We start from the raw sequence: 13657 nt of genomic DNA, 5'->3' as shown, positions 1-13657 counted from the left end.
GACCTAATTTGAAGAGGAATCGACTAATTTGAAGAGGGAATCGGACTAATTTGAAGAGGAATCCACTCACTTTGAAGAGGAACTCCCACTCACTTTGAAGGAGGAATCCACTCAATCTTGAAGAGGAATCCACTCATTTGAAGAGGAATCACACGTAGTTTGAAGAGGAATCACTAATTTGAAGACGAATCGGACTCACTTGAAGAGGAATCCACTAATATAGTAGGGGTGTAAGTTCCACATGCAACACAGTCAATACAGTCTGTGCTAAGGGGTTTACATAGCTACGTATGATGTAAAATAAATGGCTCTGTGTTCTCCTATTTATAGTTAATCCCTGAGATCTCCTCCCTGTCCTGGGTCACTACCACCGTGGCCTCTGGTCATGGTGCTGGTGATCACTGCAGTTAAAGACGCCACTGACGACTATGTGAGTTAACTGTCCGTCTTATTGATTGATTGAGGGATTGAATGAATTATTTCATTAATTTGATGATCAAAACTGATATACAGCCAAGAAAAAAGCAGTACAGTTAACTCGTTTGATTTACATTTTAGTCATTTAGTAGACGCCTTATCCAGAACGACTTACAGGAGCAATTAGGGTTAGGTGCCTTGCTCAAGGGCACATCGGGTAGATTTTTCACCTAGTCAACTCGGGGGTTCAAACCAGCAACCTTTCAGTTACTGGCCCAATGCTCTTAAATGCTAAGCTACGTGCCACCCATCATCAAAAGGGTTTTTCTTTATTTTTTACTATTTTCTACATTGTAGAATAACAGTGAAGACATCAAAACTATGAAAAAACACATATGGAATCATGCAGTAACCAAAAAAAGTGTTAAACAAATCAAAATATATTTTATGAATTCTTCAAATAGCCACCCTTGCCTTGATGACAGCTTTGCACACTCTTTGCATTCTCTCAACCAGCTTCACATGGAATGCTTTTCCAATCAAATCAAATCAAATGTATTTATAAAGCCCTTCTTACATCAGCTGATATCTCAAAGTGCTGTACAGAAACCCAGCCTAAAACCCCAAACAGCAAGCAATGCAGGTGTAGAAGCACGGTGGCTAGAAAATCCCTAGACAGGCCAGAACCTAAGAAGAAACCTAGAGAGGAACCAGGCTATGAGGGGTGGCCAGTCCTCTTCTGCCGGGCCGGGTGGAGATTATAACAGAACATGGCCAAGATGTTCAAATGTTCATAGATGACCAGCAGGGACAATTCATAATAATCACAGTGTGTCGAGGGTGCAACAGGTCAGCACCTCAGGAGTAAATGTCAGTTGGCTTTTCATGGCCGATCATTCAGTGTATCTCTACCGCTCCTGCTGTCTCTAGAGAGTTGAAAACAGCAGGTCTGGGACAGGTAGCACGTCGGTGAACAGGTCAGGGTTCCATAGCCACAGGCAGAACAGTTGAAACTGGAACAGCAGCATGGCCAGGTGGACTGGGACAGCAAGGAGTCATCAGGCCATGTAGTCCTGAGGCATGGTCCTAGGCTCAGGTATGTCTTCACTAGTAATCTACAATGTAGAAAATAGTAAAAAATAAAGAAAAACCCTTGAATGAGTAGGTGTGTCTAAACTTTTGACTGGTACTGTGTGTACAGTACATCCCCGGTTATTAGCAGCTATTAGCAGTGCATGACCTTTGTAAAAGATGTCTTCTCAATTTCAGTTCAGGTATAAAAGCGATCAGCAGGTCAACAATCGTCAGTCTCAGGTACTCAGGGGAAAGTAAGTATATCCTCAGTGAACCTTCAATAGGAACCTTTTAATGTGAACGTGTTCTACCTCATTGTGGCTTGTGCAAAGAGACATTTTTTTTTTTTTTTTTTGTACCTTCAAAAAATTGCACAATGAGATGAAGACATTTCTTTGAATAGGATACATTTCATGCTTTTGTGCTTATAAATCTCCGTTACGTCTGTTCTATTGAGAATGTGTATCTGTCTCAGTCTACAGAATGAGAAGTGGATGAATGTACGCGTGGGAGATATCATCAAACTGGAAAACAACCACTTTGTGACAGTGAGTAATTTGCTCTCCATTTCATACTTAGATACTCCCATAAACACTTGAAATGAATCATCCAATGTTTGTTTTTTTATTAAAATGAGGGTTAATTCCTCTACTGTACCTGTTGAGTTCTATTGTAAAGCATTGGTGCAGAMATTGGTTTATTCCCTGTGGCCTGCCAGTAAGTCCTCTCCGTCCTCTCCTACAGGCTGACATTCTACTGCTCTCTAGTAGTGAACCATATGGACTGTGTTACATAGAAACGGCTGAGCTAGACGGGTAAGACACTGCATGTATTTCTATAGTATTTGCTTCTACGAGGCTTTAGAAACGGAATATCATTTTTAAGGGGGGGCTGTTTGCCAAGGAGGGCTATCYGTGTCACAGTGTGTCTGCAGTGGTTTCTACACTCTGAGTAAAGCATTATCAGGAAATAAGGTGGTTGAGGTTGAGGATTTGGCCCAGTTTATCTTCGTTGTTCTGTTAACTGCTTTGTTTGACACGGAGTCAACTGTAGTTTACTACATGAATGAGTCACCCTCTGTTTTCTCTCTCACCACTGACCACTATCTACCCCTGTTTAAATGTTTCACTTGCATATTGCACTTTGTTTTAGGATACTTTTCCATTGGTGTTTCCACCCCCCCCCTCAACCAAAAATACATAATTGTTTTGTGTGTGCTTTTTTTGGGGCAGAGAGAAAATTGTAGTTTAATAGCTAATTTCATGCTGTTTTACACATTTGCCATGAGACTGAAAGACAATGTTGCTGTTTTAAAGCTCAGGGATTATTGAAAAACAATCAACTTTTTATCCCCAAATATTTGTCTTAACAAAAGTGAAATATATATTTTGATAGACCAAAATATCAGCCATCACACCATGTAAAGGAACAAACTCCTAATTATTATTATTTTCTTCATAAAATACAACTAGTTGGATTTATGTAAACTCCGTCAGACACCATCAAATCAAATCAAATTGTATTTGTCACATGCGCCAAATACAACAGGTGTAGTAGATCTGACAGTGAAATGCTTACTGACAAGCCCTTAACCAACAATGCAGTTTTAAGATAATACCTAAAAAAAAAAGTAAGAGATAAGAATAACAAATAATTAAAGAGCAGCAGTAAATAACAATAGTGGGGCTATATACACCTGCTTCTACACCTGCATTGCTTGCTGTTTGGGGTTTTAGGCTGGGTTTCTGTACAGCACTTCGAGATATTAGCTGATGTACGAAGGGCTATATAAAATAAACTTGATTTGATAAAGGGGGTAAATAACAATAGTGGGGCTATATAAAGGGGGTACCGGTACAAAGTCAATAAAAAAAGAAATATATATTTCACCTTTATTTAACCAGGTAGGCTAGTTGAGAAGAGGTTCTCATTTACAACTGCGACCTGGCCAAGATAAAGCAAAGCAGTGCGACACAAACAACACAGAGTTACACATGGAATAATCAAAACATACAGTCAATAACACAATAGAAAAAAAGTATATATACAGTGTGTGCAAATGAGGTAAGATAAGGGAGGTAAGGCAATAAATAGGCCATAGTGGCAAAATAATTACAATGTGCGGGGGTACTGGTTAGTCGAGGTAATTGAGGCAATATGTACATGTAGGTAGAGTTATTAAAGTTACTATGCATASATTATAAACAGAGTAGCTGTCACGCCCTGACCATAGAGAGCCATTGTTTCTCTATGGTGTAGTAGGTCAGGGCGTGACTAGGAGGTAGGTAGTCTAGAGGTAGTCTAGTTTATTATTTCTATGTTGTGTTCTAGTTTATATTTTCTATGTTAGTGTTTGTATGATTCCCATTTAGAGGCAGCCGGTAATCGTTGTCTCTAATTGGGGATCATATTTAAGTAGCTATTCTTCCCACCTGTGTTTGTGGGATATTATTTTGTGTTTGTGCACCACGTAGTCACGTTTCGTTGTTTCTTTATTGTTTTGTTTTGCTTTAGTTTCACTTTATAATAAAGATGTGGAACTATACATCCGCTGCGCTTTGGTCCGTCTCTCCTCACGGTCGTGACAGTWGCAGCTTTTAATTTMTACAARTATTCTCCAAKAAGTGTTTAAAGGCRTATAATTCTAACATTAGATTATTCAAATATGAAATACAAAATCTCCAAACTTCTTTTTGTTTGGTTTAATAGCACTATGTAATGCTCCAGGGATATTTCTGTTAMCATTTTGGCATGTTTTTCTAGATTTAAAACATAAAACAACATTTATAAAAGCTAACGTTATCCCTTTAAGTCTATCACAGCAAATACGTACATTATTTAAGCATACAGTGCCTTCAGAAAGTATTCACACCCCTTGACTTTTTCCACATTTTGTTGTGTTAAAACCTGAGTTTAATAATGGATAAATTGGAGTGTTGTGTCACTGGCAATAACCTAAAACACAAGGTAAAATAACATTGGAGTTGGTTACCTAGACATTGAATGTTCCTGAGTGGCCTAGTTACAGTTTTGACTTACACTACCGGTCAAAAGTTTTGAACACCTACTCATTCAAGGGTTTTTCTTTATTTTTACTATTTTCTACATTGTAAGATACAGTGAAGACATCAAAACTATGAAAACACATATGGAATCATGTAGTAACCAAAAAAGTGTTAACAAAATGAAAATATATTTAGATTTGAGATTCTTCAAATATCCACCCTTTGCTTGATGACAGCTTTGCACACTCTTGGTATTCTCTCACCCAGCTTCATGAGGTAGTCACCTGGAATTCATTTCAATTAACAGTTGTGCCTTCTAAAAGTTAATTTGTGGAATTCTTTCCTTCTTAATGCGTTTGAGCCAATCAGTTGTGTTGTGACAAGTAGTGGTGGTATCAGAAGATAGCCCTATTTGGTAAAAGACCAAGTCCATATTATGGCAAGAACCTCTCAAATAAGCAAAGAGAAACGACAGTCCATCATTGCTTCATCACATGAAGGTCAATCAATCTGGAAAATGTCAAGAACTTTGAACGTTTCTTGAAGTGCAGTCGCAAAACCATCAATCACTATGATGAAACTGGCTCTCATGAGGACCGCCACAGGAAAGGAAGACCAGAGTTACCTCTGCTGCAGAGGATAAGTTCATTAGAGTTACCAGCCTCAGATTGCAGCCCAAATAAATGCTTCATAGAGTTCAAGTAACAGACACATCTCAACATCAACTGTTCAGAGGAGACTGGTGAATCAGGCCTTCATGGTCGGATTGCTACAAGAAACCTCTACTAAAGGACACCGATAATAAGAAGAGACTTGCTTGGCCAAGAAACACAAGAATGGACATTAGACCGGTGAATCTGTCTTTGGTCTGGAGTCCAAATTTGAGATTTCTGGTTCCAACCGCCGTGTCTTTGTGAGACGCGGTGTGGGTGAACGAATGATCTCCGCATGTGTATTTCCCCCGTGAAGCATGAGGGAGGAGGTGTTATGGTGTGGGGTGTTTTTCAGATGACACTGTCTGTGATTTATTAGAATTCAAGGCACACTTAACCGCATGGCTACAACATTCTGCAGCATACACCATCCAATCTGATTTGCACTTAGTGGGACTTTCATTTGTTTTTCAACAGGACAATGACCCAACACAACTCTAGGCTGTGTAAGGGCTATTTTACCAAGAAGGAGAGTGAAGTGCTGGCATAGATGACCTGGCCTCCACAATCCCTCGACCTCAACCAAATTGAGATGGTTTGGTATGAGTCTGACCACAGAGTGAAGGAAAAGCAGCCAACAAGTGCTCAGCATAAGTGGGAACTCCTTCAAGACTGTTGGAAAAGCATTCCAGGTGAACTGGCTGAGAGAATGCCAAGAGTGTGCAAAGCTGTCATCAGGCAAAGGGTGGCTATTGAAGAATCTAAATCTAAAATATATTTTCATTTGTTTAACACTTTTTTGGATTCTACATGGTTTCAAATATTTTAAATTCATTTTGAATTCAGGCTGTAACACAACAAAATGTGGAATAAGTAAATGGGCATGAATACTTTCTGAAGGCCCTGTATGTTGCAGAACTGTGATTACAATATTTTGTGTATATTCAGAATATTGACCAAAAAAAAGACATCTTAAAAGTGTAAGCCATCAGWGACGGAGTTGACAACAGACACTCAAAACAGACACAAGTTAAATACGAACATTTGTAAAATATTGAAAATGTTTCATTTGAAAATCCCCAATAAAAAACACAACTATTCTARTAAATCTTTCAGCACTCTGACAGAGTTGACGTTATAAAAAGATCTGACAGAGGTGATGTTTTACGTAGTTGACAAAAATATATTTTTTATTTTTCATTTAAGTGGTATACACAGTAGCAATGGATGTCCCGACTTTCAAGAATCTCTGAGCTAATTTCCTGCTATTCTACACATTTTGCCATGAGGCTGACTGAAACTGTTGTAGTRTTAAAGCTAATTTCCTGCTTTTCTACACATTTTGCAATGAGGCTGAGTAAAAATGTTGTAATTTTAAAGCTAATTTCCTGTCATTTAAAAAAAAAAAATGTGTGGCTTATGACATGTGGTACTTCCGCAAGTGGTACTTCCTTGTACTTCAACATTGTTGGTAGCTAACAGTGCCCATGCAGTGCTTGTTTTATTGAATCCTAAAGAAAGAAAGAAACAAGTAATTCACAAGTTATTACTGTCTTAAACCATTTTACATGTACTTCCTAAGCAAATACATGGTTAACTTATTCTTGTACTGTACAATAAAATCCCAATGTTTCTGCATAGGGAGACCAATCTGAAGGTTCGCCAGGCTTTAACTGTGACCTCGGACTTGGGAGCAGACATAGCAAAGCTGGCTGACTTCAATGGTACAGTATAACAATTTATACTGCATTCTGTGTGTATTAATAACGAGACCMCTGTAGTCTATATAACGTTACCGTGGCTCTCTTTTCCTGGTATTTGACCTTGGTTTGTCTGGTTGTTGCTATGACGAACTCAGGGGTAATTTTCTCTGATACTTGAGTGTCTATTTGGAGGCTGTTTTGAGGTAAGTGGAACGGCTGTTTCCAGGGTTCAGCACGTCCTTGTGTCTTACTTTTGTGCTGTTTTGTTTTCCTGTGTAATTACTATGGAATTACTGATCTGGAGACAGAGCTGGTCTCAGTAACTAGTGTAAATGAAGGTGAAGTGTTTAGTGTATGTTGTGTTTGTCAGGGAACATTTTGTGTTTACATCGTAGACTTACATATATTTGAGTTTCTTTAGGTCTGTTTGTGTTCATACTATACGCCTGTGGACATATGTGTGCAATTATGTAGCTTTTTCCCTTTTTATGTAGTTTTTCTATTTTATTTTTTTTGCAACGTAGGAGGCCCAGYTTCAAATCCCTGTTGGGGTTGTGTTGACACTGACAATATAATATAATACAACATAAAGCACATAGCTAATGCAGCACATAGAAGACAGAGAAACAGACAAGAGTCAACACCTTGCTGCCTGCTGTGCTGACTGACAGGCTTCCTGTTGTGAACGTGAACAGCATAGAAYTAGAATAACTAGAACGGGTAATTCCAATTCAAGTCAACATTCTGTTATGGCTTTTTTTTTTTTTACCCATTCTAGCAATTATACTTCTATGGTAGACATCTTGATGGTGCCTGCTGTGCTGACTGCCTGGCTTCCTGTTGGTGAATCTGTGTCAAATGTTTTCCTACTCAGGAGAAGTTATCTGTGAGCCTCCCAACAACAAGCTGGACAAGTTCACAGGTACTCTGTACTGGAGAGATAACAAGTACCCTCTGGATAATGAAAATATGTTGCTGAGAGGCTGTGTGCTCCGGAACACGGACTGGTGCTTCGGAATGGTCGTCTTCGCTGGTATGAAATGAACAGTTTGGATGTACGGCATTCACATTATGAAGTCATCCGTTATCAGTCAAAATTCTGATGACTTCCTAATATGGATGCCGTGTTATTGCTGTTTCGTTGTCTGGGATTTCACCATGTCTGGTTTCTTGTGCTGGGAATTTCTCCCAATGTTGGTTGGCTACCTGGGTAGATCTTCATTAGATCTCGCCACTAACGAGAGAGTATTCAGGAGTCAACCTGGTACATTCATTAGATCTCCCACTACGAGAGGAGTATTCAGGAGTCACCTGGGTACATCTCATTAGATCTCCCACTAACGAGAGAGTATTCAGGAGTCCACCTGGGTACATCTCTCATTAGATCTCCCACTAATGAGAGAGTATTCTAGAGTCACCTGCTACATCTCATTAGATCTCCCACTAACGAGAGAGTATTCAGGAGTCACTCTGGGTACATCTCATTAGATCTCCCACTAATGAGAGAGTATTCTAGAGTCACTGCGTACATCTCATTAGATCTCCCACTAACGAGAGAGTAATCAGGAGTCAACTGGGTACATCTCATTAGATCTCCCTCGAACACAGAGGAAGTATTCAGGAGTCACCTGTGTACATCTCATTTAGATCTCCCTCTAACGAGAGAGGTATTCAGGAGTCACCTGGGTACATCTCATTAGATCTCCCTCTAACGAGAGAGTATTCAGAGTCACCTGGGTACATCTCATTAGATCTCCCTCAACCAAGAGAGTATTCAGGAGTCACCTGTGCTACATCTCATTAGATCTCCCTCTAACGAGAGAGTATTCAGGAGTCACCTGGGTACATCTCATTAAGATCTCCCTCTAACGAGAGAGTATTCTAGGAGTCACCTGGGTACAATCTCATTAGATCTCCCTCTAACGAGAGAGTATTCAGGAGTCACCTGGTACCATCTCAATTAGATCTCCCTCTAACGAGAGAGTATTAGGAGTCACCTGCGTACATTCATTAGATCTCCCACTAACGAGAGAGTAATCAGGAGTCACCTGGGTACATCCATTAGATCTCCCTCTAACGAGAGAGTATTCAGAGTCACCTGGGTAACATCTCATTAATCTCCCTCTAACGAGAGAGTATTCAGGAAGTCACCTGCTACATCTCATTAGATCTCCCTCTAACGGGAAGAGAGTATTCATGAGTCATGCTGGGGTACATCTCATTAGATCTCCCTCTAACGAAAAGATGTATTCAGGAGTCACGCTGCTACATCTCATTAGATCTCCTCTAACTAGAGAGTATTCAGGAGTCACCGGGTACATCTCATTAGATCTCCCCTCTAACGAGAGAGTATAGGAGTCACCTGGGTACATCTCATTAGATCTCCCTCTAACTAGAGAGTATTAGGAGTCACCATGGGTACATCTCATTAGATCTCCCTCTAACGAAGAGTATTCAGGAGTCTCATTTGTAATACAAATGAGAAAACCTAATGTAGTACAGGGTTGTTGTTATGTTCCATGTTTAATTGCTACTAATTACATTTAGTGTATCTCTGTCACCTTTACGCGTCTAAGATTTAACACCCATCTGACCTACATGTAGTGACGCCGGACCAGTCAGATCGTTCATATAGCTAGCAGCTTCTTCTCTTGTTATTGTTCGTCCTCTACTTGATGTGTGATTCCCTTTCTCCACTAGGGCTGCAAACCAAACTGATGCAAGAACTGTGGGAGGACTAAATTCAAAAGGACCAGCATTGATAAACTGATGAACACTTTAGTTTTATGGGTGAGCACTTTTTTTCCCCCACATCGTCTGAAGTTTTCAAATAAAAAAAATAAGAACAAAAAGTCCCATGTTCGACTGGCTCAACCTTAGTGCATCCAACATATCAACGTGTACCTCGTCGCCTAGTTTAATAAAGGTAAATAACAATAAATAAGATAGAGAAACGCTGAAGATCTAACTGTTTATGAAATGGTGCTAGTACAGAATACCAAACTTGCTGATCTCTACTGCCAAGATATTTGGCTTCGCTAGTCTGCATGGGTGTCGATCCTGGCTATTGGCAAACACCATCTGGGAGCAGAAGGTGGGAGGAGCTTCAAGTGTCTATCTCCTGTGGCATGAACCAATCAGAAACAAACAATGTGGTGTTTCTGGGTTCGCTCACCTTCATGGTCTACATCATCATCCTCAACAATGGTGCCCATCTCTCTCTACGTCAGGTGGGTTTGTCTGTCTGTCTGTCTGTCTCTCTGTCTGTCTCTCTCTTTGTCTCTCTCTCTCGCTCTCTCGCTCTCTCTCTCTGTGGTCTGTCTGATTATCTGTCTGTCTGTCTGCCTTCGTGTCGTCTGTCTGTCTGTCTTCTTTTCCTCTCTCTCTCTCTCTCTCTCTCCTCTCTCTCTCTCTCTCTCTGCTCTGTCTCTCTCTCTGTGTCCTGTTGTCTCTCTGATCATCTGTCTGTCTGTCTGATTATCTGTCTGTCTGTCTGTCTGGTCTGTCTGGTCTGTCTGCCTGTCTGCCTGTCGGCCTGTCTGCCTGTCTGCATGTCTGCCTGTCTGTCTGTCTGCTGTCTGTCTGTCTGTCTGTCTGTCTGTCTGTCTGTCTGTCCTGTCTGTCTGTCTGTCTGTCTGTCCTGTCTGTCTGTCCTGTCTGTCCTGTCTGTTGTCCTGTCTGTCTGTCTGTCTGTCGTGTCTGTCTGTCTGCCTAACTTTCTGTTGTCTGTCCTGCCCTGTGTCTGTCTGTCTGTCTGTCCTGTCTGTCTGTCTGTGTCTGTCTGTCCTGTCTGTCGTCTGTCCTGTCTGTCTGTCGTCTGTCTGTCTGTCTGTCTGTCTGTCGTCTGCTGCCTGGTCTTACATCATCATTGTACAACACAGTTGTACTCACCTCTACATCAAGGTACAGAAACCAGCAACAGTGGAGATCATTTAATTATTATGGCATTTTACTTAAAGCTAGTTACTTAGCTAGCTACTAGCGATCTTAGTTGTTCCATCCATTTTTTTACTTATAATTGATGACACATACAGCCCATTGATTGTTGAAGAATAGAACTTATTACAATGCATCAACTGTCGTACCACATCAGCACCAACATAGAAGTCTGTTTGACCCCAATGTTTGTAAACAACACCAACGTAAACAAACACTTGTAGCAGCCTCATAACATGGTTCAACTATAACTGGTTGTAATCACTGTATGGTCAGTCCTTGCATCCGTAGCTCTGGTCCATGAATTTGACAGTGTACATTTGTCCAAGGCCGATCCGTCAGTTTTTTACCCAAACAGAGGTGGGGTGGCCGCTTTGATTATTGTTTCAACTAACAGATTCTAGCTTGAAACTGAGTTCGATTTAACTCTACGCTCGTTAAGCTTAAACTACACTCCTTAGGCTGTTAAACTACTCTTAGCTTAAGCACCTCATTAGCTTAACTACCTCTTAGCTTAAGCTACCTCTTAGCATTAAACTACCTCTAGCTTAACTACCCTGCTTAGCCTAACTACCTCTTTAAGCTCTAACTGACCTCTTAGCTTAACTAACTCTTAGCTTAACTACCTCTTAAGCTTAACTACTCTTAGCTTAACTACCTCTTAGCTTAACTACCTCTTAGCTTAACTACCTCTTAGCTTAACTACCTCTTAGGCTTAATACTTGCTTAGCTTAACTACCTCTTTAGCTTAACTACCTCTTAGCTTAACTACCTCTTAGCTTAACTACTTCTAGCTTAACTACCCTCTTAGCTTAACTATCTTAGCTAACTACTCTTAGCTTAACTACCTCTTAGCTTAACTACCTCTTAGCCTTAACTAACCTCTTAACTTTAAACTAACATCTTAGCTTAACTACCTCTTAAGCTTAACTACCTCTTAGCTTAACTACCCCTTAGCCGTAAACTACACTCTTAGCTTAACTAACTCTTAGACGTTTAAACTACCCTACTTAGCTTAACTACCTCTTAGCTTAACTAACCTCTTTAGCTTAACTAACCCTCTTAAGCTTAACTACCTCTTAGCTTAACTAACTCTTAGCTTAACTACCTCTTTAGCTAACTACTCTTAGCTTAACTACATCTTAGCTTAAACTAACCTCTTTACTTAACTACCTCTTAGCTTAACTAGACTCTCTAGCTTAACTACCTCTTAGCTTAAACTAACTCTTAGCTTAACTTACCCCTCTTTTAGCTTAACTACCCTCTTAGCTTAAACTAACTCTTAGCTTAACTTACCCTTTAGCTTAAACTCATCTCTTAGGCTTAACTCATCTGCTTACTTACTACCATCTTAGCTTAACTAACTCGTTAGCTGTTAACTAGACCTCTTAGCGTTAACATCATTCTCTTTAGCTTAACACTCATGTCTTACTTAAAACTACGCTTCTTAACTTAACTACCTCTTAGTTAACTTAACCCTCTTAGCTAACTACCTCTAGCTTAACTACCCTCTTAGCTTAACTACCTCTAGCTTAACTACCCTTAGCCTTAACTACCCTCCTAGCTTAACTTAACCTCTTACGCTTAACTACCTCTTATGCTTAACTACCTTCTTAGCTTAAAACTACCTCTTAGCTTAACTACCGTCTATAGCGTTAACTACCTTTAGCTTAACTACCCTCTTAGCTTAAACTACCCTCTTAGCTTAACTACCTCTTAGCTTAACTACCCTCTTAGCTTAACTACCTCTTAGCTAAACCTACCTCTTAGCTTAAGCTACCTCATTAGCTTACGACGTAACCTTTAGCTTAACTACCGCCTCTATAGCTTAACTACCCTCTTTAGCTTAACTACCTCTTAGCTTAAACTACTCACTCTTATAGCGTTAACTACGCATCTTAGCTTAACTTAGACCTCTTAAGCTTACTACCTCTTAGCTTAACCTACCTCTTAGCTTAACTACTCTTTAGCTAACTACCTCTTAGCTATAACTACCTCTTAGCTTAACTACCTCTCTCTTAGCTTAACTACCTCTAGCTAACTACGCTTTAGCTTTAACTCACTCTTACTTACTGACCTCCTTAGCTTGAACTAGCCTCTTAAAGCTTAACTAATACCTTTAGCTTACTACCTCTTAGCTGGTTAAACTACCTCTTAGCTTAACTACCTCTTAGCTTAACTTACCCTCTTAGCTTAACTACCGTCATTTAGGCTTAACTACCGCTCTTAGCTTACTACCTCTGTAGCTTAGCACTACCTCTTAGCTTAAACTACCTCTTATGCTTAACTACGCCTCTTAGCTGTAACTACTCATTAGCTACACCGCTCTTAGCTTAAAACTAACCCTCTTAGAGCTTTGCAACTACCTCTTTAGCTTAACTACCCTGCTTAGCTTAAACTTACCTCTTAAGCGCTACTCACACTCTTAGCTTAACTAAGCTACCCTCTTAGCTTAACTACCTCTTAGCTTAACTGTTATACCGTTCTTAGACTTAACTACCCTCTAGCTTAACTACCTCTAGTTAAACGTCTCTCTTTAGCTCTTAACTACCCTCTTAGCTTAACTCCCGACTACCCTCTTTAGCTTAACTACTCATTAGCTAACTTCACCCTCTTAGCTTAACTACTATGTAGGCTAACTACCTCTTAGCTTAAACTAACTTAGACTACCTCTTAGCTTAAACTACCTCTTTAGCTTAACTCTTCTTAAGCTAACTCCTCTTAGCTTACTAATCTACTTACACCTTTAGCTAACTACCCTCTTAGCTTACTACCTCTTAGCATTAACTCTCCTCTTAGCTTAACTTATCCATCTTAGCTTTAACTCAGTCTGTCTGTCTTAGCTTACTACCATCTTTAGCGTTAACTA

General features: G+C 39.9%; 1 protein-coding gene across 1 annotated transcript in view; it reads left to right on the top strand.

Moving 5' to 3' along the window:
- Window positions 1-13657, top strand: part of LOC139024456 (probable phospholipid-transporting ATPase IM) — a 67319-nt gene that overhangs the window by 14456 nt on the left and 39206 nt on the right. Inside the window, 5 exon segments of the mRNA XM_070439261.1 lie at window positions 1687-1745; window positions 1967-2039; window positions 2236-2306; window positions 6791-6873; window positions 7727-7885. Of these exon segments, the coding sequence (XP_070295362.1) occupies window positions 1687-1745; window positions 1967-2039; window positions 2236-2306; window positions 6791-6873; window positions 7727-7885 (445 nt within the window).

This window comes from Salvelinus sp. IW2-2015, unplaced genomic scaffold (assembly GCF_002910315.2).
Source record: "Salvelinus sp. IW2-2015 unplaced genomic scaffold, ASM291031v2 Un_scaffold1525, whole genome shotgun sequence".
Classification (NCBI taxonomy): domain Eukaryota; kingdom Metazoa; phylum Chordata; class Actinopteri; order Salmoniformes; family Salmonidae; genus Salvelinus; species Salvelinus sp. IW2-2015.
This window is presented reverse-complemented; position numbering and strand designations above follow the sequence as displayed.